Here is a 27,961-nt window from a genome sequence, read left to right as displayed (position 1 = left end):
GCGACGGCAGCAGCTCTGCTGTATCGGCCCCTTGGGCCGGTGTCTGATGAGCCGTAGGGGATAACCTACGGAAAAAGTGCTGAGGGTGGCCTCATTTTTCCCTTTTTATCATATGTAAAGGAAACTCTACAGGGAGGTCTTGCATTTTCAACAGGGGAAATGTTTGGAGAATTGCTCCAAACTCTTTCTTCTTCTTGAGTGTTACCTCACCTCTCCAGATTAGTCAGTCAGTCACAAAAACTCCAATTCTTTTTAATTTAAGAAATATCACATCTTTCCTGATTTTTTTGGACCACTTTTTGAATGATGAGAAAATTAGATTGACAAGTTTTTTAGATTTCAAACAATTAGGAATGAAAATTTTTACTTAACCATTGAGGAATTTCATTTAAATCATGATTTACTGATACTTAATTTTAAAGCATTTTTAAGCTTTTTTTTTTTTTTTTAAAAAAAAGTCCTTAACCAACCAGTTATCAGCTTTAATATTTCAGAGAGACAGTTCTGTTTGTTCTTCAGTCATGTAAAGAAGTGTTTCATGATTTTTTTTTCCCCAAAGTTAAAGAAGATAATGAATGATGGAGGAGAAAAAATAGACGCTTTTCTTTTCTTTGCAGGTCACCATTAATTAAAATGAATAAGCAGTTAACTGAATAAGCCCTTCATAATGATAAGTGCTGTTAGCGGTATTATAAAGTTGGTATTTTGAAAGGACTGGCACAAAACGTGATAGCTATGTGAGCAAAATTTCCACCTAAAATAAATACAAATGATAGAAAATCTGGCTAGGACGGAAGATGAACACATGCCCTCAAAACTACTGAAAACAGTGAGTAAAACAACCAGTGAAAAATCTGGCAAAGAAGAAATGTGTCCAAAAGGAGAGAAAAGCAGAAAAGAGTAACAAAAGTRTAATACTCATTCAGGAAACATTGAATGTGTGTTATGTCCATTTGCACTCAGGACAGCATTTAATTACTGGTTAAGATTACAGTTAACTTCAGTAGAACAGAGTCAAATCCTAGAGAGATATAGAGGACTGTAAGAAGTATACAGCACAGTGTAACATAGAGCACAGCTCAAGGTATGGTAGTCAAAACTTCAATATTATCATTAAGGAACATTTTATAAAGTAATTATAAGCATATAATTTATTATTAATGGCAAATGTTTACTAAAAAGTTTTTCATAATTGAAAAAAAAGTTCTAATTCAAATGATTAATGGCAGACTACAAGGTTAAATATGTAACTTTGGCTAAGACCTGTTGTTCTGAAAATAAGGAGTCATATTTAATTAATTTTCTCTTTTCTCTCATCATTCATTATTCTCATCATCTCTCTAAAGATCTCTTATTTGCAGAGAGTCTCATGGCAATACASTTACATGTTAACAAAATACTATAAAATTTAAGATGATTTCCTTTTCAACAGTAGCGTGTTGCAGTTTAACTGGGTTGATTACTAGAATAAATGTGAAAAGAGAATTTTCTGTCATGCTCTGTCAAGTGACTAAAGGGTGCCGTCCCCTTTCCGCAATAGACCCCGTCGCAGCAGAGCAGCATCCTAGACAACGGGCAGGAGGAGGTTTCGGCGAGCAGCCAGTGGAACCCCTACCCCCTGGGGCGGCGCGATGTGCCCCCGGACACCATGGCCAAGAAGGTAAGCGGCTCGGCGCAGCCCCGCGAGGGAAGCTGCTGGCGTAGCAACACCTTGCTTCTGCTCTAGCACATCAGCGGAAGGAGGAGAACAGGTTAATGAGGACCAGTTTGGAAGACAAGTATTTTTAGTTTGAAGCTTAAACCAGTAATCACTATGAATTACAGACCATGTTTTCATACCTGCTACACATTTTTCTATTTATGTGTGCAGATGCTAATATTTATGGGCGCGAGGGGGTCAGCAGGTGTACTCYCACCCATCAGAGTTGTCAGCTCCCTTTTATCCTGAAAATCCTTCATTCAAATTCTTCATTTCATCTCTTTTGTTGTAATAATTCAATGGCAAAAAAACAAATGTTTTAGGATGGAGACCAGATCAGTGTCCAGACTGTCAAAGATATTGGCAGAGACATCCTAGGCAGTACATCATTTGTTGATAAACTTGCCAGCAAGGGGTGGGGGGRGAGGTCTGATTTCTAGTACCTTGTGGCAGTGGATACAAAATCACAGTTCTTAGATCTGGCCTGCTCCTGTCAAAACTCGCTGATCTCATCCAGCCCAATTTGGCCCTGTTTACATTGACTGAGAAACTGGCTGTTTTTATATATTCCAGTCATAACACTGAAGAATAAAGGATCTTAGCAAACTAAGCTGTGTTTGCAGTCAGCTTTAGAAGATGGAGCTGCACATTTAAGCAATGATAATTATATTGCTTTTTGATCTACATGGAGACGGTCCTCCTCATTCCTGCAGTAAAGTCATATAAGCGAGTAAACTGGTGTATAATGTGCATATTGGTAACTGAAGTAGCTTAAACAACTGTTAGTACTGATGAAGCAAGTATTTCCCTACTAGCTTCCATTTTTTTTATCCAAGACAGTTTTAATAGCAGCAGCTCTTGCCTTTACAAAAAAGTTGTGAAAAGAGATAGTTCGCACGTGTACCAGAGAATTGCTGGAAGATGGGAGCCAAGAGTGATCGTACCCAGAGCAGTGCACAGGCTCCTCCTGAAGCAAAAGAGTGTGAAGAGGAGAGAGCACCCTGCGTCGTTTTCTGGAGTCGGCCTTCAGAGCGAAGTTACTCAAAGGGTTTCTTTATCCTCTGGTAGGCAATAAGCCAGGCGATCTTAAGAGGAGTTATTCCTTATCCTCACTAGTGTATTGGGATAAAACCTGCATTCATCCATTCACACAATCTACGTAAGGTACGTCTTACATTTGTGCATCACCRGAAACTGAAGATTAGATTTCATTCTGAGTATTCCAGTATTTGGCGGCTCTGAGACGTTGTAAGTACCGACATTGCGTAAACTTACTGAAATCCACTTAACTCACTGGAGCAATCTGTTGTTTCATTYGTTGTCAGCTACTTTAATTATATGATAAATATTGGACACTGAGCTGAAAATAATTAACTTCTGTGGTGAATATCAAATCATGCACAGAATGCAAATGAAATCAGAAAAACAGTCTGTATAACAGAAAGAATTCTTTTTCCCTGCAAAACAGGTAATTCCTGTTTCTAAGAAAAGGATTTGTTTTCAGCTTCTCCATATCCAGCAAGAGACACAGTGTGAATACACAAGAAGTGGTGGTATGATCTCTTCAAAGAAAGCCTATTAACAGGAGTGAGAAAATGAATTCTGAAAATTATTTACCTGTCATTTTCAGGAGGTAGTTTGCAATGTGCTTTTATGACAATGTTAATCWCATTTCCATTGAAAGTGACCTAGAGTGTCGGTTTTCCACCAGGTGGAGATTAAAATACAGTGAGGGTTTCAAGTCAGACTCAGAAAATCTTCTGTAGAAATGAAGTTCAACAAACATTGTAAATATAAATTGAAGTATACATTCTGTTTTTCTGCTAATTTTAATGGGCTGGTGCTGAAGAGCAGATTCACCACATGGCAGAACTTTACTTTCAAAATCACTGAAAGAAGAGTTGGGACTTAGGTGTCCAAGGGAAGAGTGTGCACAGTCGGCTGGCAGAGGGTGTACTCAGGCTTGCAGACTGTATACAGACACAATAAAATGTGTGTGCCTGAGTGATCCATACACATAAGCTTATTACACACACAGATGGCTATTTGWGTATGGTAGGTAGGGTGGGAATACTACCTGGTAATCACTACATAATTATATGGTATGGGAATAATTGATTCTGTCCTTTTTACTCTTCAGAATACAGATCAAATGGCAGCCATATTTTAATTTAAATACATTCATTTATCTAGYCATCTTCAGGCAAATGATGGGATATTTTTTCTTAAATTCTTATTTTTTCTTCCTGGAAGAGCCCCTTTTTTGACACAGCAACAGGACAAAAGTCTGAACTATATGCCTGGTTAAATCAGTTATCATCTGAATTATCTGCTCCCCCATAAAAAAAGGGAGGGATAGAAGCACAGAGGGGGGATCATCRAAAGGGAACCTGGAGATTGCCTCTTGGGAAGAAGAGAGGTTGAAGAATGTGAATGAAGATGGAAGAGGAACAGCCCTCAGCCTCGCCAGCRTGGGCACAGGGTGACGGTCCTGTGTGAGGATGAGCCACCAGCTTTGGGGCTGTGGAGGATGGCGGTCCTTGGCCGCCTGTGTGGCCACCACAGGACTGCACAAAGGCCGAGGCCAGGCAAGCTCTTGGAGATGCCTGCACGGGCTGCAGTCAGCCCAGCGGATGTGGAAGGAGCCCATGCTACAGAACTGGAGCAGCCAGCTCCCTCGAAACAAGGACACAGGAAAGTGGCTTAAATTACCATTTCTCTTCCCTTCTGAACTGTTGAGTATTTCTGTTAGCCACCACTGAGAGGCTGGAGGGTCTTTGTGTTTCATTTCCAGCATCTGCTGTTCAATCCAGAGGCCATATAAACCAATAACGAAGATCTGAGGTTTTTCAGTGAAGAAGCACAATCTTTTTGTATTTGAAACAGACTTCTTCCTCTGGGGCAGAGAACGCTCCTGCTGTGGACTGATATGGTGGTTGTGCTGGGATTGTATCTGGGGCATGTAGCACAGTTGAAGAGCTTCTGCATTTTCCGATCCTCCTGTGATGAATATCTGACAAAACATGAAGTGCAGACCCATGCTGCATACTTTCACCTGCTCAGCTTGGATCTCAGCAGTGTAAGGTGACACAGATTCGGTAATCCACCGAGGACGCAGCTTGTTGCCCCAAGGGAGTTAAAGAATAGGTTCAAGTTCTGTCTTTTCCTTCCTTCTGATCTCAGACAAGCTGAAGGTCTTTCTGATCTATGGAGTGGGGTATTAATAGTACAAACTTCATAAGACTGTCCTAGGAACAAGCTTATTCACATCTRTAAAGCACTTTCACATCCACAGATGAGCTGTTATCAAAAAAGAGTTTGGGGACTGAGGATTTGGACACAAGAAATAGATTGCTCTGTCATTACTCACTTTGAGAGTATCGAAGGAGTATACGGCAGCTGAATGTACCTGATAATCCCCTTGTTCACATGTAGCGAGCCAAAAATTAAGACAGAACAGACCAGTTCTCCTAGCAGTCACTGTGAGTACTGCTGGGATTCTATGTTCGGTGACAAAAGTAGCTCCAACTGCATTTCTATTAGTGATGTATTCTGCAGAAAAATCTTGAAAATCCATTAAAATGCAGTTTTGCTATGGCAACAAGCAATTAATTCTAACAGCACCTTAGCTGCAGTAAATTCTGAGGCCAGATGATTGGCCAATGGGTAGTGGGTTTTGATCTTTTACAGTGTTAAATTTAATCTTGTCTTAAAAATACCCTCACAATTGGTGACTCTTCCATCAGGATCATAAATGTGCAGTAGTGCTGAGAGTTAGAACTTCATTGTGCCATTGGCTCGTGTGAACTTACTACGAAACAYAGTTTAAGTAGTTCTGCTGTGTCCATAGAAACTTGTAGATATTGAGACCTAAAATGATAATGTTCATTCACATTCAGACATAGTAACATGGGGTGGTGAGTGTATGTAATCAGAAAACTCTCAGTAGCAAGTGTGTGATGTTTCTGATTACACAGAGCAGAATATCAATTTTGGTCTTTCCCTTATTGCTAAGTTGCATGTAATTACTTACAAGCAACTACAGCTCAATCCTGTAATAGGAAAAGTATAGAATGGTCTTGCCTAAATTTATTTTGCAATGATTTGCCTCAAGTGTTTATGTTATTTCTGTGCCTAACAGAGAATGTGAAGAGTAAGCAAGTATGCAACTTTACCATGTCAAGAAGAGAGTAAAAAGAAAGGAAACTTTATCTGTTAGATCACAGGTGCAAATTTGAAAGACATTGGGGATGAAGGGCATGAAATAAAGTTAGCAGTCATCCATTTTTTTCTGAAAATATGAAAAGACCCTCACCAATGTAAATTTGATATTTCACTTACATATGAAAAATAATTGAGTTTCAAATTGCAAGAAATTAGCATAGAAATTTGGTAACTTGATTAGTAACATATTATGAAATGTAAGATTTTGTAAAAGCCACATTTTTCCTAGGACAAAGCAGTGATATTGAATTTAATCAACTATGTGTTTTGTATACAATGTGCGACAGTGGCCAGTTTCTCTCTTTGTGCCATAAATCTTATTCCAAACTATCCTCAGAAAAAGTGCATTCCAATATTCGATAATTAGTCTTTAGAATGTGCTGTGATGAATAGTCCACTTTATTGTATTACATGTTCTCTGTTCATTAATCTTGTGAGCAGAAGCATGTAATATGAAAAAGGGGAAAAAAAAACATTTTCCATTTATAAAAACTATTGTATGCCTCTAATCTTCCTTAAACCTCCTAGGATCACTAAATGCAATGGACAGATCCCTGCTGCTTTTAATCACAGTTGTTTCCAATTGTGGTCAAAAGGCAAACCTCTGGTAAGATTTAAGAGGTTTGCTTTTACTTGACTCTGTAAGTTGTAATAATTGCTTCTTTTCAGCTTCCTGAATTTCTGGCCTAACGGGTTACGTTACCCACAGGCAGGTAGCCATATCCAGACTTTAATGGGATCACAAAGTCTGCAACATCGGAGCCGCGAGCAGCAGTACGAAGGAAACATGAACAAAGTGACCATTCAGCAGTTTCAGCCACCACTTCCCATACAGATCCCCTCTTCGCAGAGCTCTCGAGCACCTCAGACRGGGCGATGTTTAATCCAAACCAAGGGTCAGAGAAGTACGGATGCATATCAGGAGCAGGTGAGAAAGTGTGTGTATAACACAGCACTCTGTTTTTTTCTGTCCTGTACATAGCAGTTAGGAGGGAGCCTGGGGCCATAACCAAGGGCAGATAACCAAGAGAGCGTGCGGGACGTATGGCTGCCTTGGCAGCAGGTCTGTTCCCCTTTCCCAGCACCAGACAGACACCATTTTCTCTTGGACTGAGGAGGCAAGCCAATTTGGCACTGAAGTTCCTGAACAGAGCTGGCATCCCCAGGTCACACCAAATTAACTAGCAATTTCTATTGATCCCCCAGGAACCGAGCTCAGCGCTAATAGCACAGTATGTTTGGCAAGATGCTGATGTACTCAGATTTGTGCAGGCTGCTCCAGTTCAGTTCCAAGAAAGGCCAGCGGAAACTCCAGTGCCCCAGAGTCCAGTGTAATGGGCGCTGATGAGTTTCTTCATTAAGTCATCCTATTCCCATTGTATTTGGCCTTAATATTTTCAATAACTGTTTGAGTCACCTGACTTGAAGAATAAGGTTCAGAATCATTAGCAAACTCTTCTCTTTTGTAACGCGTTGGACAACCCACATAAGTAACTGTCTGTATTAAGTCCCTAAGTATAATACTGAGCTACAGAAGCAGTTGCTTGTGTGGCTCATGATACTTGTTCGGACTGGCTCAATGAATAGTCATTAAGCTGCACTGAAGTGACTTTTATTTTATATTCAATTATCCAATGCCATTTATGGTCATCCTGACAAAAAGACAATATTCAGCACTATTTACTGGAGTAAGCCACCAGTAAAAGTGATTGGTGCTAGGTCCAAGTAACTCCCAGGGCTGAGGCCCTGATGCTGACAGTTTGAAGATCTCTGAGCTTCAGTTTGTGTAGCCACAGCTACACAAGGGTGCTGCCAGTACAACACAAGTGCCCAGGAGGGCACAGACCTGTGAGCTTTAATTCTAGACCGCTGCTGTGATAGCGTGACTGTGATGAAGTATGGTTTCCTTCCACAGCATCTCTGATTGTAACGTTATCAAAATACTGTGAAAGTATTTGTTTAGTTTCCCATGCAGTGCCATACACTGTACGTATTTCTTGAATTGGGACCAAAGTTGCTTCGTCTTTGGTCTACTTATCCACTCAGAAAATCACCTGTATTGTGCTCTGAAAAATGAGTTGAGGAATGTGGCTTTCTTACTGCTTTCAAATCTGCTTTGCTGGTCTTAAATCATTTCCTTCTGAAAAAGAATAATTTCTAAGTTCAGCTCTCCCAAAATTTGTGTTTATTCATAGTTCCAAAGAATTGAGCCTGGGACCTGTGAAAGTCTCTAGTGAAATACTCCAGCTCAAATCAGGGCTAACTTCAAAGTTAGATGAGGTTACTCAGGGCTGTGTCCAGTAGAGATCTGAAAATGTCCAAGGCTGGAGATGCCACAGCCTCTCTGGGCCTGTTCCAGTGTCTGACCTCCATCAGTGTTTCCTTATGTCCAGTCAGAATATGTCCACTTCAGGGCGACAGACAATGGACACAAACTGAAACACAGGAAATTCCACTTGAACGTAGTAAACACTTCTTACTGTGTGGTTGTTGAACACTGGAACAGGTTGCCCAGATAGGTTGTGAAGCCTCCATCCTTGGAGATACTCAAAYCTGCCCAGACACGGTCCTGGGCAACCTGCTCTAGGTGTCCCTGCCTGAGCAGGAGATTGGACCAGGTGTTCTCCAGAGGTCCCTGCCAACTTCAGCTATTTTATGAGAATTATCCTAGCTACAACTTGTGTCCTTTGCTGTTGTCCTTTCACTGTGCTCCTCAGGGAAGTGCCTGCCTTTATTTTCTCTATGACCCCTCTCAGACAGCAGAACTCTGCAATTACATCCCCCTTAATTGTCTTCCTGAGCCTAAGAAGCTCAGTTCCTTCAGCCCCTCCTGATACATCAGGTTCTCCCATCCCCTCTCTTGGCTTTCCAGCCTTCAATGGCCTGGGTTTGTGGCTGTCTTTTACTGGAGGTCCTGCACCTGAGACACTGCGCTCCAGGAGACCTTGCTTGCCAGACATGTTCTTGTTAATGTAGCCCAGGTTGCAGCTGGCAGCTTTGCTGTTGGTTTGTGGGCAGCTTCTCATCCATAAGGCTGAGGGCTCATTCCTTCTCTGCACAGCCGCTCCTCACGTGGCCAGCTCCTCCTGCCTACACCTGTCATGTCTCAGGTGCAGGCTGTCCTTAACAAAGTTCCTGAAGCTTGTCCAGGTGCCTTCTATTTGGCAGTCCTGCCTTCCAGCATGGTGACTGCACTCCCCTTTTTGGAGTTATCTGTAACCTTGCTCCATCTTACAGTCCCAGGCATTAATGAGGATTGTAAGTAGTAGTGGCCCCTAATTAAATGCTGATATCAAAGAGAGACAACAACAAACTCAAAGGCCTTCATCATTTTATAAAACCTACAGAATATTGTTTATTTTACTTTGGGGAAAATGTACTTTTTTTAAAAAAAGGTGGATTAAAAGTGCAGTCACTTTAATATTCCCCTGGTCTATCACCTTGAACAGTTGCTGRTTTTGGTGATTTTTGCACTCAGAACTCAGCTTCCTTCCTTGGGAAGTTAATTTCCAATAGAGATGGAATTCAGGAGAGGCTTCTTTGTTATATAAACCATAAAGAGTAAATCACTTTCTGGGAAAAATTAAATGCATGAGATGAAGTTTATGTAGGGGCAAATTTTGTTCTCACTGATGTTGCTTTATCCCAGTGTTCCTGTGAGAGTGAAAAATTTGACCAGTATGAACTGCTTTTTTGCACGTCTCAGTTTTATTTTCTGTATTTGAAAATAGAAGCAGAATTTATAAAAATCTAAAATTTAAAATATGTATCAAGATGCATCTAGGTTTGTGAATATTATGATATCATCAAACTACGTTAAAATCATGAAAACACTCAGTTTATAACAATATTTTAGTGGCTTTTACTACGTTRTGTAACATAGCCTTTGGGAGGGTCAACTCATCTCATTAATGGTGAAATGGAATATATGAAAAAGATGCTACTGTTTAGGGAATTGGCTTTAATGTTGATACTGACTTAACTTTMCATATTTTTCCATTTTAACTTAGTTTTGTGTGAGAATAGAGAAGAATCCTGGCCTCGGTTTTAGTATCAGTGGTGGAATAAGTGGACAAGGAAATCCATTCAAACCTTCTGATAAGGTAAGTCCTGAATTTCTCACCAAACAGTCTTTATTTTACAATGCCACATAATGGTGACATAGGATAGGATGAATGAAATTTTTATCCACTTCCGCTGTGATAATTGAGAGAACTTGTTCCCATATTTGGCTTTTTTTTTTTTTCTTCCTTAAAGAAGTGGTATTCACTTTTGTTTTTCTGGTTAATAAAGACCAAGGAATCAAAACAGAAATCACACAAAGTGTCTGGCTTATATTCCACACATAAGATAATTTTTTCAGACTGTTTTCTGGAACATAAATATTGAGACTGTTTTGCAAATCATGAAGTTCAAATTATTTTTTCATCTTTCATGGAAAATTTGAGATTTGCATGCAAATGAAAAAAAATTTCCCTACCACCCTGAATTACAACAAAACCAGCTAAYTGGAAAAATAGAATACTCTTGGAAATATCCATTTAGCATAATCTTGATTTCTTTCACTTTTTATTGTCAATAAATCCCTGTTTTGAGCTTCAAGAATAGTTAATTTTAATGCATATACTCATCAGGCATTTTCATGACTAGCCCTTAAAACATAATCATTTTTGTTCGTTGAGGATGCACACTAGTAAGTGTTCTCTTTCTAATACACTTTATAACATCATGTCCTTTTTCCTTAATTTGATCTATAATTTTATAATCTATACTTCCATTTTATGAATTTATTTAAAAAGAAATTATAGCCAAATGTGACTGTATCTACAAGTGACACATGCAGTGTGATAGCAGCTTTAGATGGTCTTAATTTTGCTAATAACAGAAATGCAATTTTTTTTTTTATAAATTGTGGACTAAGAGAGCAGTGCTAGGGTAGCTTTGTTGAAAGAAATAATAAAGTTTTTTCTGTATTATTAGTCTGAAGTGTTTCTTCCCACACTGTTACCTCAGTTCTATCATGTTTTAAATATCACAAAAGCCGTAAGAGAGTGATCTTGTCTCTCATCAGACATGCCAGTCACTTTTAGTGGTTTTAAATCATGCATGTGGTGCTCTGCTGTCTACAGGATGAGATCAGTGGACATGGCAGTGAGCATTCTTCTGCATATTAATGTACCCCTGCCATGACATAAGCTGATGATATTGTGATGAGAGTAAGGGACAGAAAAGCAATAAAAAGCACAGAAATAGCCAGTCATTTTGAATGGCAGACTCATGTCACAAGTTAATGGCATACGGACCAAATGTAAGCAGGAGAGAGCCCCATCCTTATGCTCCCAAAGAGCTCTGGCTTCTATAAGGTTAATAGGAATACCAGACTATCTTCTGCGCAAGAAGGCTATAAAATCCTTCAGAGATGCACGTGACTTGCATGATGATGATAACCAGTGAATTCTGCTGATGTCAATATGAGCAATGTAAATGGCTAAAACCTAATCCACACTCAGTTCTAAAACCTTCTAGAAAGTATTCACCCTGAGCTGCAGGGCTAAGGACAGAAGTATAGGGCAAGAACTGTATCGGAAATGTTTCATCACTCAGAAACTCAATCTCTGTTTTTACATGTTATTAACATATTTAACTGAAATTCTAAAAATGGATTTTAAATATATTCTTTCTCATTTCATAAATTTGTTTTCTTTTAAAGACATTTACTCCTCAGACATAGGATTAAAAGATCTTACAAACAATGAGACTGAATATCAAAAAGACTGCTTTTCAGAATACATAGGTTTGTTCCTAGAGGAAGTAAACAAAGATTATGGCATGCATTACTGTAGTTAATTAGTGATTGCCCCATTTTCATTTTCCTCCTGATAACTGTGTTTCTCTTGCTTAGTTTCTAGTTGCCAGAAACTATTCAAATTACACATTATTTTGTGAAATGGCCTCTTAGTTTCAAATGAACCACAATTATATTTTTATCAGGAGATAACAAGCTGAAGGTCATGGAGAGCTGCTACAAACTGGTACTGCTGTTTGGCTYGTTACAGATTTAAAAAAAATTGATTAATATTTAGAGCATTACCAGATATAAAGCCTCCAGACCACCAAGTAGGGAGACACCTGTATTTTGGGAACTAGTTCTTGGTGATAGCATCCTAACCTCTGTTACTTCTGACTTATAGGGTATCTTTGTTACTAGGGTTCAGCCTGACGGACCAGCATCCAGCCTGCTCCAGCCTGGTGATAAGATCCTCAAGGTATGGATCAGTTTAACTGTTTTAACTGAATGGAGTTATAAAGCAAATCTTTGCATCTTACAAGTACAGTGATACTGTTTTCAGTGTAAGCTAACTACTGTTTCTTTTATTATGGTACTTTATTTTGATGCTGATCAAAACTAACAATCTTAGTTGTGGTACTTTTGAAAGCTCAGAAGGAAAGAATAAAGCTGTTAGAAAACKAAATGGAGGTATGGAAAAGGAGGCACAAGGGTGTGCTGTCTGAGAACCACCCCCACCAGTTGGAAACTGAGTTAAACCCAGAGAATATGCTAAGAACAGAGGGAGTATAACACAACAAGGAGTCAAACTCTCCTAAATTTTGCTTGGTAGTTTCTGTTCCTTCCCTGTGAATGCTGACTAAAGCCCAGGGGGAAGAAAGTAAAATTYGTGCACACACCACCCTTCTGCAAGGGAATGGCACTTCAAGGAATGGTTCCTGCTTAAAATCTGTCRCAGGAATGATCCAGGTGATGCAGTCTTATTTTTAAACTCTAAAGTAAGTGTTCTTTGCATCATCTCCACCTTTTCAACACTAACAGCATAAGAAAGTGCAGGGAGAATGGAGATTTCACAAGCAGTTTCACAAGTGTAAGTGCATGACAAAGCAAGACATGTTTATAATTTTTATCTTTGCAGCTGATATGACACCAGTGTAAGGAACTATGTATTCACATTTTCACAGAGAAAAGTGACTTGCATTATTTTTGCCTGTCCTTCACTACCTGAACATTTTTGAATGCTCTCGCTTGAAAAATACCCCTTCTACTGGATCATAGGTGCAGTTGAATAACTTACTGAGAAATCTCTACTTTTTGTTTTCTTTTACATTTCTGAAACAAATATTTTTTGTATTCAAATAAACATTTTAAATCTAAGTGTTGCGTTCTAATCCAGATAGAAGAAAGACAAGCTGTTCCTGAATACACCTTTCAAAAATTTCTTTCACAGAAAATAATGGCTGTCCATACAAGGAAGGGTTCTTGGCCATAGCCTGCAAGGTATTTTTAAGCCTAGAAAATGTATTCCCACTGGCAACAAATAGTATTACTTTTGACAAGTGGAAGAGAGTCATTACAATTGTCTGAAAGACTTTTTAAAGCCATGCAGACTGATCAAGGGTTGGAGGATAACTATTTTAATTAGTTACAYGAAGGAAATGTTAGCATACCAAGGGCATTTGCCAACATCTGCAGTAAGATCTCTCCTCTCCTTCTCTTTTCTTCTCTCTTCCCTCCCTCTCCTTCTCCTACACTTCAGTGTTTTTAGCTTGTCTCCCACCAGCAAATATTCTGTTTGGCTTGTTTGTAGTTAGSCCTTCATTTCTCTTTATCTCTTTGCATTAGATATTTCTCTGTGAAATTAYTTTATCCTCTCTAAAGTTTATAATAGACAGCTTATGTTCAGTTGCTAGTATATTCAAAAACAAATTAAATAAAGAAAATAGCCAAGCTAACTGAAGTACAAAGTGGACTAGAGATATTCAGAATAGTCAAAATGTGATATTGAAAAGTAGGCTTAGTAACAGAAACAAAAATAGGTAAGAGACAAATATATTAAAAAAGTAAAAGCAAAATATKGTAAGAATGTTGTCTGCAGTGGCAAGGAATGGACATACACTGTAAGAATATTCTTAATAGAACTAATTGAGGTTTATATTATTATATACAAGAACAGGACCATTGTATGTCTGTACTATCATGTCATTATCTAARATACACACTTTTGACCTCCATTTATTTCATGGCTGCTGCTATGTCTAATGATTTCTCCTGATGTCATACCAGAGGGCACTTACTGAAAAGCACTCCCAGTTCAGAGCATTAACGATGATTTCCTCTTAACTGCACTATTAGCATGCGCCATCCCTGTAATAACTTCCCTTGTATTCCCTGAAGTCCAACCTAGTAAGGGAAGAAATGCAGTAGCTTTCTGGGCCTCATGATTCACAATGTCTTGGTATGTTTTTATTACAAGTTTGACCTCCCGCTATTTAAATTCAGAACAAGTGGATAAATGGGGATGGAAAGGAGTACAAGCTGTAAAACAGTATAACCATTTGAACATAATTCATGTTTTCCATATGAAATTATTTTAATCTTTTCCATTTACCTAGTTTTCAGTCCTTATTTTGCACAGTAAGAAACAGTACTTTGATGATAAAATGAAATACAGCGAAGCCAAAGTTTGTTCATTTAAAAATAGGATGCAATTAAGTATTATTTTTCCTGAAAGTTTTGAAAYTTAATTCTGCTTCTCTAATGCCATCCTTGCTGCTCCTGCTGAAGAACAACACAGCTGGTTTACCTACTAACCTTATCTATTATAGTCATAATTCCAATCTTACCTGGAGACAGACACGGCGTTCACATGATCACTTTATTGTCCAGAAGGAAACAGAGGAGAGGCAAATACTCATCACGCCTTCGGGGCACGAGGCCTCGCAGCACGATTTGGTTCGTGGTGCAGCCCAAAGCCGGGTTTCCCCTGGACAGCCTGCTGTTTCACTACCAGCACCAGCTGGAAAGGCACAACGAACAAGTGCAGTGTCTTATTTTAGCAAACCGAATCAGTGAAGTTAAATAATYAATAAAGGAAGAGTAAGTCTGTACAGCCCCTCTGAAGACTAGCGGAGCTGTAGAAGAAGCAGTTTAACTTTCGGGACTCTCACTATTGGTAACGATGTACAAGGTGAGAGATCCCAGTTCATGTGTCTCAGTGAGCTTGCAGACCAGACTAAATACAGCCTCTTTGCCTTAATACAGATGAAAGTTTTTGTATCTCATCAGGGACAGAAAAATTACATAAAACTGCAATTTTATAAGATCTTTTTGTGTACTTGAAGTAACTGAATCTTATAGTCAGGATAGYGTTCTAAAAATGAGTTGGAAATAAATCAGTAGATTCATTATCTTAAGCATATGTGAATCAGTAAATGCAGTAAATTCACTGATTTGCCTCACATTGTATTTGACAGAGATGAGAATTTTAGAAGTAACTGAGAACTAAAACCATGCCTGATTACTTTGAAACATGTTGAGCTGTTCTGCTCTAAATTAGGTACTTAAGTATCTGAGTTGTCTTTCATATTAATCATAATAGGTTGTTTCCTTTAAGTTTGAAGTACAAAGGATGCTCTCTTCAGCTGAGAGTAAAATCACTTTCAGGACAGTTTTAAAGCAGCCAGGTGACGGTGTCTAAGACATCTAAGTCTTTCAAATCTGAGCAGGCATCAGAAGGATGAAGACCTTGGTCCCAGAGAGGCCAGGCCTGTTCCGAATCAGCCTGTTGCACAAGTTCCTGCTCTAAGATATATTGARTATTGTATATTTGAAGATCTAGATTGGGATAGATTGGTATTAATTYGTCCATGTGAAAATTCCAGCTGACCTAAGAAAGGAGCAAAGAACCACAGAATAATTCAGGTTGGAAATGAGCTCTGAAACTTGCTAGTCCAACCCCTGCTCAAAACAAGTCCAGTGGAGCAGGCTGCCCAGGACCYTGTCCAGTCAAATTTTGCACCTCTCCAAGGGTGGAGATCCCACAGCCACTCCAGGCCCCTGCTCCAGAGTTTGATCACCCTCATGGGGAAAACATTKTTCCTTGTATTTACTTGGAATTTCCCGTGTTTCAGCTTGTGCTCCTGAAATAGGACCATTTACCTATATTTATGTAATCATATTTAAGGTATTGCTCTATTCTTTAGGTAACAGAATTTTTACTCTGCAGATTTTGTCATCACATTATATATATGAAGAYTGTTGAATGTTTTATTTTTCACTGTTTTCAATGAGTTTCATTAATTGATTGAAACCGTTAGTACAGACAGAAATGAGTTAATTTTATCAGAAATTTACTTTTTACTACACCATATGCTTAAACATTATTAAAGTAGGGCTACACCAGTGATACTAGACTGTCCTTCATTTGCCTTGCAATGCAAAATACCTTAATCAAAATATCATCCAAAGGAATTCAAAGGAATAGAATCTGTGACTTCAGAGTTTTATGAAATTGCAATGTGTTTAATATATGTAGCCTTCCAAAACCTGATTGGAAATTTTAGTTATTTAAATTTATCAGGAGTCACTGATTACCTTGCAAATTAATGCAAAATGATTCATGCAGCCCACTTACTTATATATTCCCAAACTTGTGCCTACTTAGTAACAGTGTTCTCAGAATCAGATTTATTTCCTGACTTAAAAACCTCTTCAGTAGGGTGTAATATGGAACAAAAATGGGATTAACAATGTATCTCTCATTTTCTTTCATAGCATGTTTGCCCATGTTTTACATAGCATGTTTTACATTTAAGAGCCACATTAACAGAGAAAATGTATCATATCTGTTTTGCTTCAGCCTTTGAACTACATGTTCATCATTTTGAGATTTGTCTACGTATGTGTATAGAAAATACAGGAAATCCTTATATTAGGAAGAAACTGTCTGAGGGCTTGAACCCTGTGTAWGGTTTGAACTACAACTGCAAAATCTGAGCAGTGATGCTGAGTAGCACCGCGAGCAGGCCCCAAGTCACAGATCTCCTCCTGTTCCCTCTGAAGGAGTCAGAGATCATTTAAAACACTCCTTCTCTAGGTCTGGTGTCCCAGTCCTGATGTACTCGGTCCTGCTGGCCAACCTTTAGAGATGGCAGAGTCCAGCTTTCACCCTCTCTGAACCACCTGGTATTTGCATAGCCCTGTGATTTTGAAAAGCTCTCTGTAATTGAAGRGTACTTTGCACACATTTATTTTCCTTTTATTTAAAATTATTTCTACCCATGTGTAATACCTATTATCAGGTATTGATTTATATTGTGGCAAATAAAACGAAAGTCATAAATGTCATGAAGGAATTAACGTGAGAAAAGCAGGGATGTGAAGGGATGAAGATTATTTTGTTTCTTAAATATGAGCAATGTCTTTAGCTAGAACTATCCAGGTCCCAAGGCATTGAGAACTTAGGAGTATTAATACTCACTAGCTTCACTTGATCTCCACTTCTTCATCTCCATTTTCACCTACTGTCGTCATCTCTATTTGTAGTCATATTATGAGATGATACCATATCTGTCATCACYGATTTATAATATTTGTTACTATATAAGCAGTTTCAGACATTAGAAATAGGCTCATCCTCTCCTGTAATCTTTATTCTTTGGTTTTGTAGCTGTCTGCACTTTCCTGTGTCTGACACAGGAAAGACCTGTGTCTTTCCACAGGTGCATTATCTTGTGACTTAAGTTTCTGCTGGGGTTCTGATGTAGGAACTATCTTCCTCGGTTTCCTCAGCCCGATCCCACTCTTATCTTCACAGTCTGCCCTAGTGATCAGGTTTTTACTGGTCCTCTACAACATCTGTGCTACAGATTTTCACTTCTAGCATGTCTCCCTGATGCTTTTCTTCCCAGTGTTATTTGTTGGCTGCTTTATTTATTACCATGTTTGTTTATTACCATTAGTGGGACATCCAAGTGTGTTTGTCCATGTGTGATAAATTCAGTTTATTCAAGAAGTGATATGCAGTAAGAATAGTATCAGGCCAAGGCTCCAAGGGGAAATTTTTAAAACATTTACACTGAAGAATCTCTTTAGCAGGGTGTTTTCAGGAGGAACAGTAATGCTTCTATCATGTATTTGTGTCTCTCCAAGCAGTTTTGGTAAAAGAGAGAGGGATGCTTTAACATTTAAAAGGTTTTATTTTCCCTGCATAGAGTTACCTAGCTAACTGTGAAACTACAATTCTTAGGCACATGCTTTTGCAGGTGCCTTTTTTGGGTGGAAGACTAGTGTGTGTCCTCAGGACTGAATGCATCCTGATCCTTACAGATCCAGTGAAACACAGCTGTGGCTTGTATCCAGCCAGGAGAAGGGTCTTTCCTCAGCTTGTGAAATACAGAAAAGTCTTGCTGGTTCATTAAAGCACTTTGATCCTAAARGATCCAACAGCATACGCTGGTGATAGTCTGTGATGTACTTAGTTCGTATTTCCTCTGTAACAATTCTGGAAAAGGTCGATTGCAAATACTGCCTAACTCCCGCCAGGACAGATGCAAACCAAAGATGTTATGGGCTCCCCAGGGAAAGGAAGTTACAGGACTCTGCTGGGGTCTGAGGAATTAGGCAGCACCGAAGTAGTAATCTGGAGGCTTTCACAGATGCTTGAATGGCAGGTGTCTGTAGTTCTCGTTCTCTTGGGTCGGTACGTAAGCACTTCCAAGGGCTGTCCTTTCCTCTGTATGTTGGTGGATCTTAGACTTTGGTTGATTYGGCCCACTCAGTACGCTGCTGGTAATCTGTGGTCACCCTTGGTCAGTCATACGCAGGCATTCTGTTTAACATTCAACTATTTGTGCTTCTCAAAAAGGCAATTTAGGTTTATCAGTTAAGATGTCGAAATAGCTTTTTAACAGAGAAGTTGCAGAAAGATTTTAATCAGCACTAAAGCAGAACAGTTCATTCAGTAAAATTTTTCCTCCTTGTATATGCAGCATATCTGCATATGAGATGAGCCTGTGTCTGCGTTTGCAGTCAGCAGCGCATTGGGAAGCGTTAGCCTTCTTTGAGCTTCATAGTGTTTGAGCTCTGTTCCAGAGTTAGTGTTTTTTCCAAAGATACGTGGAATATCATAGAATCACGAACAATTTAGGTTGGAAAGGACGCCCAGAGATCATCTAGCCCAACCCCTGCTCAAAGCAGGACTAATTAGCTCAGCTTGGGCAGGGACTTGCCCAGGTCCACGCTGAGCATCCGTGGGGATGGGACTGCACCACCTCTCTGGGCAGCCTGTGCCAGTATTCAACCACCCTCATAGTAAAAATGAATTTCCTTACACCAAACCAGAATTCCCATTTTCCAACGTGKGGCCATTGCCTCTTGTCCTGTTAGCATGCACTCTTCAACGTGGCATCTTCTCGAAGCAAGGGCTTATGGAGGTCTTCAAAGCATTCCATGTACATTYGCCACTTTTTCTCAAGTGTTAGCTGCATGCCTGTTACCTGCCACCTTAGATGACAATCATAATGTGTTTTCAGTTATATCATTTCTGCCTTCCTTGAAAATCTCTGAAACAGATTTACTTATTCTCTGACTTCGTATATTCTGTGTGCTGCAGCATCTATCCAATGAAGGAAGAAAGAAATGTATACTCTTAATGGCCCAATCAGTTGCCCTGACTGCAGGAAATCATTACATGACTGTTACTTATTTTATACCTATGTTGTTCAAGATAAGGAACTGCATTTCCACAGAGCATAAGTAATCAAAAATACTGCTATGCCCCTTTTCTATTTTAACACATCATGATTCTTTGACTCCATTGTCATATATCCCTTTTTGCTCCCAAAATGAAGATWTTAAATAGAATCTTATCTATCTGATTTTTCTTCTTTTTTGTGTTACAGGCAAATGGACACAGTTTTGTACATATGGAACATGAAAAAGCTGTACTACTACTGAAGAGTTTCCAGAATACAGTAGACCTAGTTATTCAGCGTGAGCTTACTGTCTAAATATTTTTTTATAAATAGTAAATATGTCTAGCCAGATCTAATGCTCAAACAGATTTATACATAGGAAACAATTTTTTGCCAATTGCTGGACCAATGGCAAACAGTAGTGCCAAATGTATAATACTATATGTTAGTACTGATCATCTTGAAAAAAATATTAACTATATAAATATATTGTTCATGTGGCTATGTATTAGTTTTAATTGTCAGCCTCTGGCTGTGCATTGGTGCGTTTTTTTAATCAAGTTACTTCTTAAAGTCAATTTCATATAATTTCAAAACACAGAAGCACATACAAATTCTTTAGGAATTCTGCTGTCCATCAGAAACACTGCCTCAAAGTTGTATATGCCTTTATAAAGATAAAATATATTAAGCTGTAATTCCCATGAAATATTTCTATCATGTCACATACAAAAATATAGAGAAAAATATTTTCATAAACACCTCAAAGAAAGTATATATTAAATTAAATTAAATGATGTTGATTTATTTTCAATGCAAAGATATTATATGCCTTATGAAAATAACTGTACATATGCAGTGTGTATAGCTGGTTCCATACTAATTAGTTAAAATGTCACTATACAGGGTGAGATACTTAATAAATTATACTGTCAACTCTGGGACCTAAATATAAACAACCTCTATGAAAATATATTAACTTATTTTTGTCTGATAGTTTCAGTTGATTCCATGTGAACACATTAAATGCAAATAGTATGTTTAGACAGATGCAGTTTATAAATGGAAGGAAGAAGTTATGTGATGGGTGGCAGGAAAAAATCTTTCATTGATGCTATTTTTATTTTTTTGACTTTTTAATCTAYAGTTGTAGGCCCTTTACTTGCATTTTCCATTCTCCCAGCCTTATGTTGTTTAGTGTTTTTATTCTGGTCCAGGCTGTGTTATCCCCTGCTATATTCCCCTGCTATATTCACTATCGGTAAGGCTTTAACATTTATAACAGCCATTTATCTGAGTGACAGTCTCATTAAAATGAATGGGAGTAGATTTAATCTAAGGTACAACACATCACAGGGGGAACAGATGAATGACATTGAGAGAGCACATGCAAAGCTTTCCCACTGAAGTATGCTATTTTAAAACCTTAAGGTAAAAATCCCGGTGCTGTTTTGAGTGGAGAAGAATACTGATGGCACAAAATTTTGCTAAACTACTGTTGGTTCAGTAATGCAGGTGCATATTGTGTTTATAACTGACAGCAAGAAGGAGAAAGCAAGACAGCCTCCCACAAGATTTTTTCACAGGATCCTGTTTCCACTGGCTTGAGCAGCAATGGACTCCAGGGAAAGCAATAACCTGCTCCCCGTGAGGACCACAGTGGGGCCAGGCTCAGTCACAGCTTTTTCAACTGGATTAGAGCACAATTAAAAACCCAGGTCAGATGAATGTAGCTATGTCACACGGACCCAGCCTGTGACTCGTTTTACTCTTCTGCTTACAGGAGCCTCCAGAATTTTTTAAAACTTTTCTCTCTTCCCATCAAGGGCACCCTGACTGAGGTAATTATATTTCAAATTAAACTAACATTACTTCAAAATAAAATAGTGCCACTGTATATAATGCCCTGTCTGCTAAATGGACCTGGCAGTATAAATACTCATGGTGAAATCTTCCTACAGCCCTGTTTATATAGTAGGTAGAAGGATAGGAGCTGTAGAAGATGCTGTCAGCATTTCTCTGTATTTCATTTTTTCCCTTACATTAGTAGAACGTGCTAATACTTGGAGTTCCTACACAGGATGTTTTGGATGTCTTGAGGTTTACATCAGATCCAAAGGGAAACTGCGCAAATTCACAGAAGAGAACTCTGCTGAGGTTATTACATGCACAGCAGCTGCTCTGGCCTGAGTCCCTAAACTGCAAAACACGGGAGGCTGGGAGGGGAGAGAGTGGGACCACCAGACTGGTAGACCCCGAATCCTTGCTCTTTTGATACGCTTTTCTCTAGGCATTCGCGTCTGGTTGCTGTTAGAAACTGGCCTGGCCACAAGGGGACCTTGGCTCTCCTCCTGCGCACCAGCCCAAGGAAAATGGACACCTTGCCCTCCCCACCCCTGGCTGCTCTTACCTGTTAGCTAGGTTTCCAGATGGACACCCGCCTCCCCAGGTGGCTCAGTCTTTCTTTCTTAAAACCTCTTTGGTAGTGCCTGGGCTTCAAGGAAAGGCCTGTTAAGTTTAGGAAGGAAAGAGTGTTACTATGAAGAGAGCTGTGCAGACAGAAAAGGAGCTAAAGAGCTCCCTACATACAAATGAGTCATTGAACAGCTAAAGTAGGAACTATACTCTAATGGTATTTTGAAGCATCAACTTTTAATCATGTTTGGATCCCCCCCTCCCCTTTTTTTTATTATACGGCAACTGTGGAAATGTGGAGTCAGGACTTCACCAAGTGACAGCCGGAGGCATTGAAGCCAGTGTGGCGGTGAAATGAGAAAAATACAGAACTGCAGCCCTTGGCTCAGATCCTCAAAGGTACTTAGCAGTCGTTCAGAAAGTGACACTTGAATTTGTATGCAGGTTTCCTACTCTGTGGTTGTTTGCCTCTCTCTTTTTTCMCCAATCAACATGAATGATTAAGTTTATTGGTATAAATATTTATGAAACAAACTCCAAGCTGACTAAGCAGGTTCCCACATAATACGAATTTTTACTTTATACATGCAAGTATTCTTACTRGAAGTGCTCCTGTACCACTTGAGTGTCAAAACAGCCCCAGAGTCAGCCATAACTAATGCTAATCCTAAAATTTACAATTTAAATAAATGATTATATCCAGAAAATAACTTTAAATAATGAATACATTCCAGTAAATTAAAATCTTCTTGATAYTCCGAGCATAAAAAGTCTTGGTAAATTCACATGATTTGGTTTAGGATCATTATTTGCCCATTTTTTTTTCCGATTGTAAGTATGTAATTTCACTATGTACCTTCAGCACAGACCCCCTTCAAATCATGGAGTTTCTGGCAGAGCCCCTCTGCAATGTTTTTAACATTCATGGCATTTCAGAGGCCACAATTTCCATTCTTAAATCTTCACTGAGTGTTTACTGAGCATCGTGTTCAAAAAAAAAAAAAAGAAAAAAATTAAGACACCTACACATTTCTTTCTTGGTTAATTATATTAAATGAGAGTTTAGGTCCCTTAATAGGCATTTATGCCTATTATGCCTAAATTCCTCTCTAGAACAGCTTCTGTCTTTCCATGCAGAAAAATCGTGCTTACAAATGTGAATCCACCCGCTCACATATACGGTTCTGCAGTGTATATGCACATATACGCTCTTGCTCACACCACAGGCATTTTGTTGTAACTGAGCTCCCTAGCACAGAAATAATTCCTGTGACTTCTGCTTCAAGCAAGAAAATGGAGTAAATAATTGCTAATACAGTTTTRCCTCATGCTATAACATTGTCTAACGTGATCCTACAGAATATGATGCATCCAACCATCTCTCCCCCAAGCAAAACTACAAGACAGAGAGTCTTGAGGCATATTCCATCATTAAATATGTATTACTTATGTAGCACTAAAAATGTGCTAAGGAATTGGTACAGAAATGAGAAGGATGACAAGGGTTCTGCCTCTGGACCTATAACCAAGACACAACATATAGGTAAGAACTGGTGAATTAAAAAGACCAGTGATCTTTCTTTAGTGCTTTTGAATATAGTATTTTGTTTTTCTGCATGCTACCTTTATTAGATACAAAGTGCAATGGCATAATCAGTTGTGGCTGTGTGCAGAACTCTATTTCAAGATTGCTTGCTTTTATTAATGGATCATAATGAAACAGAAATTAGAATAAAATTAAATTAGTTAGTGTAGGAGAATGTCACATTTAAGTCCTTAGCCAGAACACCCAGGGACTCCTGGGGGCGGGGAGGGGGCAGTAAACAAGATTAAACTCTCAACTTAAGGTATTTTTGGAAAGTGGTGGTGATGTTAAAGCTTTATTACTGTAGGCACTTTTTTGGGGAGGGGAGGGCCTTATTTTTATTCAGATTACTCTAAGTGACGTTTGGAGCGTGCTAATACTGCAAGCAATTAAGAGGCACTTTAATGGGCCTGTTGAGGCTTTTACATTAGTCCTTCAAGTAACTCGCACCTTCAGTAGCCTTACATGCACAATAATGCCCAACAAGGCTYGCAGTTAGGCTGCTATGTTATGTGCAGGCCTTGGCTGCGCTTTCCTATTAAATATGGTTACAGGACAAATGCCGGTGGCAGACAAGTAGTATGTAGATGGCATTTTACCCTGGGTGAATTCCATGTGCATGTTCAGTTTTGCATGTGTGTGTGAATTTTAATCCAAGCAAGCAGTCTCAAAATTATGGTTTCCTTTCTCTAGACTATATAATATTCCCAATTATACCATATGGTCTCCCACATCATTAACTAATTTTTTTAAAGCTTCTCATGGAGATTTTAATAACAACTGAAACATGCTGTGTTAAAAATACTATCAGAAAGTCCAAAGTGCCACCAGAACTGCTCCCCTCTTCAGGCTTAGCGTCCTGTTAGAATTTAGCTCTAAGGTATCTGATCCCATGGCAATAGTTCTGTTAGCCGTGGACGTGCTCCTCTGCAATAAACACTTACCTAATGCGCCTCAGAAGGAGCGATAAAAAAAAAAAAAAAAAAAAAAAGCAAGCCTTTATTGTAAATCCTTTATCCCCTCCCCATTTTGCAACACATTTTAAGGCACTAAATGGTCAGTATCAAAGTTCATGCTGCTGTACTACAATCAGTGTCACATAATCTAAATTAATTGAAGTGACTCCTGATTCTTTGAGTTCCAGCTGTATCTAAAATCCAGTGGCCAGGCTCTTAGCAACATGGGTTTTTTTGTTGTTTTTTGTTTTTTTTCCCCAGTCTTATTATAGGGCAGTTGCAATTAAAAAAAAAAAAAATCCTGTCTCTAAAATGTTTTTCTTATTTTGAGAAAAACATTAAGACCACAGGAACTCTACAGGACCCTCTAGTCACAATAATTTAATTATTTTTCCCTTTCAAAGTTTGCAGACTTGAGCAGGATGTTAATTATGATTTTTTTAAAAAAGGTAGTTGTTTGTAAAAGCAATATTTAACCTCWTATCTGCTTTGACGTTTTTTTTCCAATATATTTTTAACATGTCCATGTCTGCGCTTATTTTTATGGGTCTACAGTAGATCCTGAGGTAGTGACTGTGTGCAGGCTGAGGAATTCCGTTTCTTGACAGCGTCTCAGCGCAGGTAACTGGTAAGGACAATACTATCCCAAAGCTGAGTGCTGAACRTCCATGGGACAGCTAAACCAATGCTTTCCAACTAGTTATTGGGCCGACTCTGTTGTAAAGACTATTGATGTTTTTATAGGGTAGAGATTTTTTTTGAACATGAATGAAAAGACCTTAGAAAAGGTGCTGTAATGGCTATGTAATTATGTTTAGCTCACATACATAGGTATTTCTATATCTAAAAAGTTAAATCTCTGATRTTACAGAAAACTGCTAATCTCCATGACTGAAAAAATACAACTAAAACAATCAGACTATGAAACATTCAGAAAATTGATTTGCTTTTGATGGTAAGTGGTATGTCACAAGCACTTTGAACATAAAGTCTCTCTTCTTGGTTAAACCACTCTGGCTTGTATCATAGCCTTTTAATTACCTTATGCAATCAAAAAAATATACATATTTATATATATGTGTATATATATATTTATATATAATATATATCTGCTAGAGATATATGCAACAGTAAATGCAAAGAAAATATAAATGACAAACCRTATTTTTCAATCATCTGTTCACATGCAGGATTTGGTCTCAAGAGCTGACACAGGGATTAATACTATGGTTGTTGGGCGTTATGTGCATTTATTCCTGGGGACCGTAACAGTGATAGGACTAGGGTTAGAGCTCGTTGCGTATGCTGCCCATCCTCTTAAAAGAAAGTTAAGCTTAGGAGCACCCTAGGCTCTGTGTTCAACCCTAGCATGGGCCTCTCACGCGCGCGCAACCAGGCAAGCCATGTACAACTAAGACAAGAGCTAACGTGTCAGTTTGCCAAAATTCATAAACAGGTGCATGAAAATTCTAAGCCTCAAGTATGGGCTGCAGATTTGCTCTGTAGCTTAGCAGTGAGGGTTTGTTTTGKTTTGTTTTGTTTTTAACTGGTGGGATTCTACATTTTGAATTTCCAAATGAAAATAAGATTTTTTTATCTAAAGTTTGAGTGCAACACCCACGGACTCTTGAGYACTGTACTCATCATCCTGCTTCAGTGTTCTTCCAGTCTTTGCTGTCGCAAATTTAATTTTAAGCACATGTAAAAAGAGTCAGATTTTATTTTCAGTCAATTAGATTTAAGGATTTATTTCACTGTCTTGTTAGTATGCGTGAAATACAAACGTAATGATACAACTTTCAGGCGAGTAGTTTGGATAGGATATGAATTAATTGGTGGTTTTTGTTTTGTTTAACAACTTCAGTTTTGGCATGTGTAATCAATGGCATTAAGCCACGTGTGTGCAGCACAACAGTGACACCCAGAGGCCAGGCAAGGAAACCAGAGCTCCTTTTCACAACTCGTTTTCAATTTGGATTGGCTAAGTGAATTTTCATTGCAAAAGCARATTTCAGAAGCAGTTGCTAATCATAAAATTTAAATAGTTTCCACTTAGAAAAAAACCTTTGTAAATCCTCTTACTGGACAATTCGACGGATATTCTAGAACTGAATCTGCATCATTTCATTATATACATAATTGACATGGCCCTTGCAAGGCTTTTTCTGCAGCACTACCAACCAAGCCACAGCCCTGCAGCACAAGAGGCTTCATCTTTATAAATTGGGGCCTTTTATGTCTCTTTGCTAGCATATGTGGCTTTACTCTGAAACCCTGGTCAGAACAAACACTCTTATCAGTTGTTTTCTACTTGTGAGTACTGTATCCAGTTCAAAACCAACAGCTTACTTTATTAAAAATTTTACCATTTTATAAAAGACATGTTTAATTATGATGGAAATGGCTGTATTGTAATTAATATTTTGAGATAATTGTGATTTTGAGCTTAAATTATATACAGAAAATGGTCATTTTTGTATGTGTTAAAAGATTGCTATATTACAAATGATTAACTGTACTTTTCAGTTTAATTACAATATCAATGTAAATAAAGCTGAATGAAGAAATATTTACTACTTTATTAACATAGATTGTGAATGTACTTAATGTTTTTTTGCAGTATAAAGACTTACTGAACTTGAAAGCTGCTTCATTTTATGTGCAAAAAGGTACTTCAAAATTATATTTTAAATCTATTGATTCAGTGAAATCAATTATATTGTTAGTTAATTTGCACATGCAGGGTGTATCCTTCCAGTTTTATTTCATGTATGACACTAATCCGTAAGGTGCATATTGTGTTTAGAATGCATTTTGCAGATGCTTCTGTACATAAAACAAATACAGGGACTAAACCAATGCTGTGCAGTGTATAGCAGAGCCATTTTTCGGCTTTGGTGTACCCAACTTTTTCAGTATTTAAAAAGTGTTTTGAATAACATTAAAAAGTCTCTTTATTGTATAAATAATAAAATGTCACATTATTGTAATTAATTTTGTCATCTTTTACTACTGGAAAGAATCTGAGTTTTCGAAAAACTGTTCTGTAAGGAAAATGAGACGTTTGTTATCTAGCTGTCTCTAAAACTATTCCAGATACCTGATAATCATACCTTTATCATAACTGACTTATTTTTAAGTTACAGATTCAGAAACATTTGTTCTGTCTACTGACAAACAAAGCAATATTTGAGAGAGAGACTCGTTTTAATTGCCAGGTAAGTCAGAAATAGACTGAAAGCTGAGCACTCCACTTGCTCAGCATGCAACTTCTGGTGAGACACCAAACATGAAAATGAAGTGACTGCGAGCACATGAAGAGAGACGACTTAGCATTTGCAGCTCTGGGGCTGTGGGCAGATACAAGTGTGGGCAGATGTAAGAGGAGGAAACAAAGAGAAGGGTCAGAGGGAGGAAAGCAGCAGCAGTTCAATAATCCAGATAACTGCGGAACATCTCTTGACTGTTGTTCAGATCTGAACAGGGACAACTTCAGCTTCTGACCATCATTCTTTCTGCACAAATACGCTATGGTGTGTGTTTAACGGGAAAGCCCTTCCTTACCTCTTTTCCTTCCTCCTCACCCCCAAGAATCTC

At 38.5% G+C, this 27,961-nt stretch overlaps 1 protein-coding gene across 1 annotated transcript in view; it reads left to right on the top strand.

Annotated features, from left to right (window-relative positions):
* LRRC7 (leucine rich repeat containing 7) overlaps positions 1–19,749 on the top strand; it is a 98,851-nt gene extending 79,102 nt beyond the window's left edge. Inside the window, exons 20-24 of the mRNA XM_085306359.1 lie at positions 1,541–1,660; positions 6,633–6,851; positions 9,934–10,026; positions 12,115–12,189; positions 19,616–19,749. Coding sequence (XP_085162485.1) covers positions 1,541–1,660; positions 6,633–6,851; positions 9,934–10,026; positions 12,115–12,189; positions 19,616–19,723 — 615 coding nt within the window. The 3' untranslated portion in view covers positions 19,724–19,749. The remainder of the gene's footprint in view (positions 1–1,540; positions 1,661–6,632; positions 6,852–9,933; positions 10,027–12,114; positions 12,190–19,615) is intronic.
* The last annotated feature ends 8,212 nt before the right edge of the window (positions 19,750–27,961 follow it).

This window comes from Rhea americana, unplaced genomic scaffold, assembly GCF_003343005.1.
Source record: "Rhea americana isolate MKP2758 unplaced genomic scaffold, rheAme1 scaffold_239, whole genome shotgun sequence".
Lineage (NCBI taxonomy): Eukaryota > Metazoa > Chordata > Aves > Rheiformes > Rheidae > Rhea > Rhea americana.
Note: the sequence above shows the minus strand (reverse complement) of the source record. Positions and strands in the feature narration are given on the sequence as shown.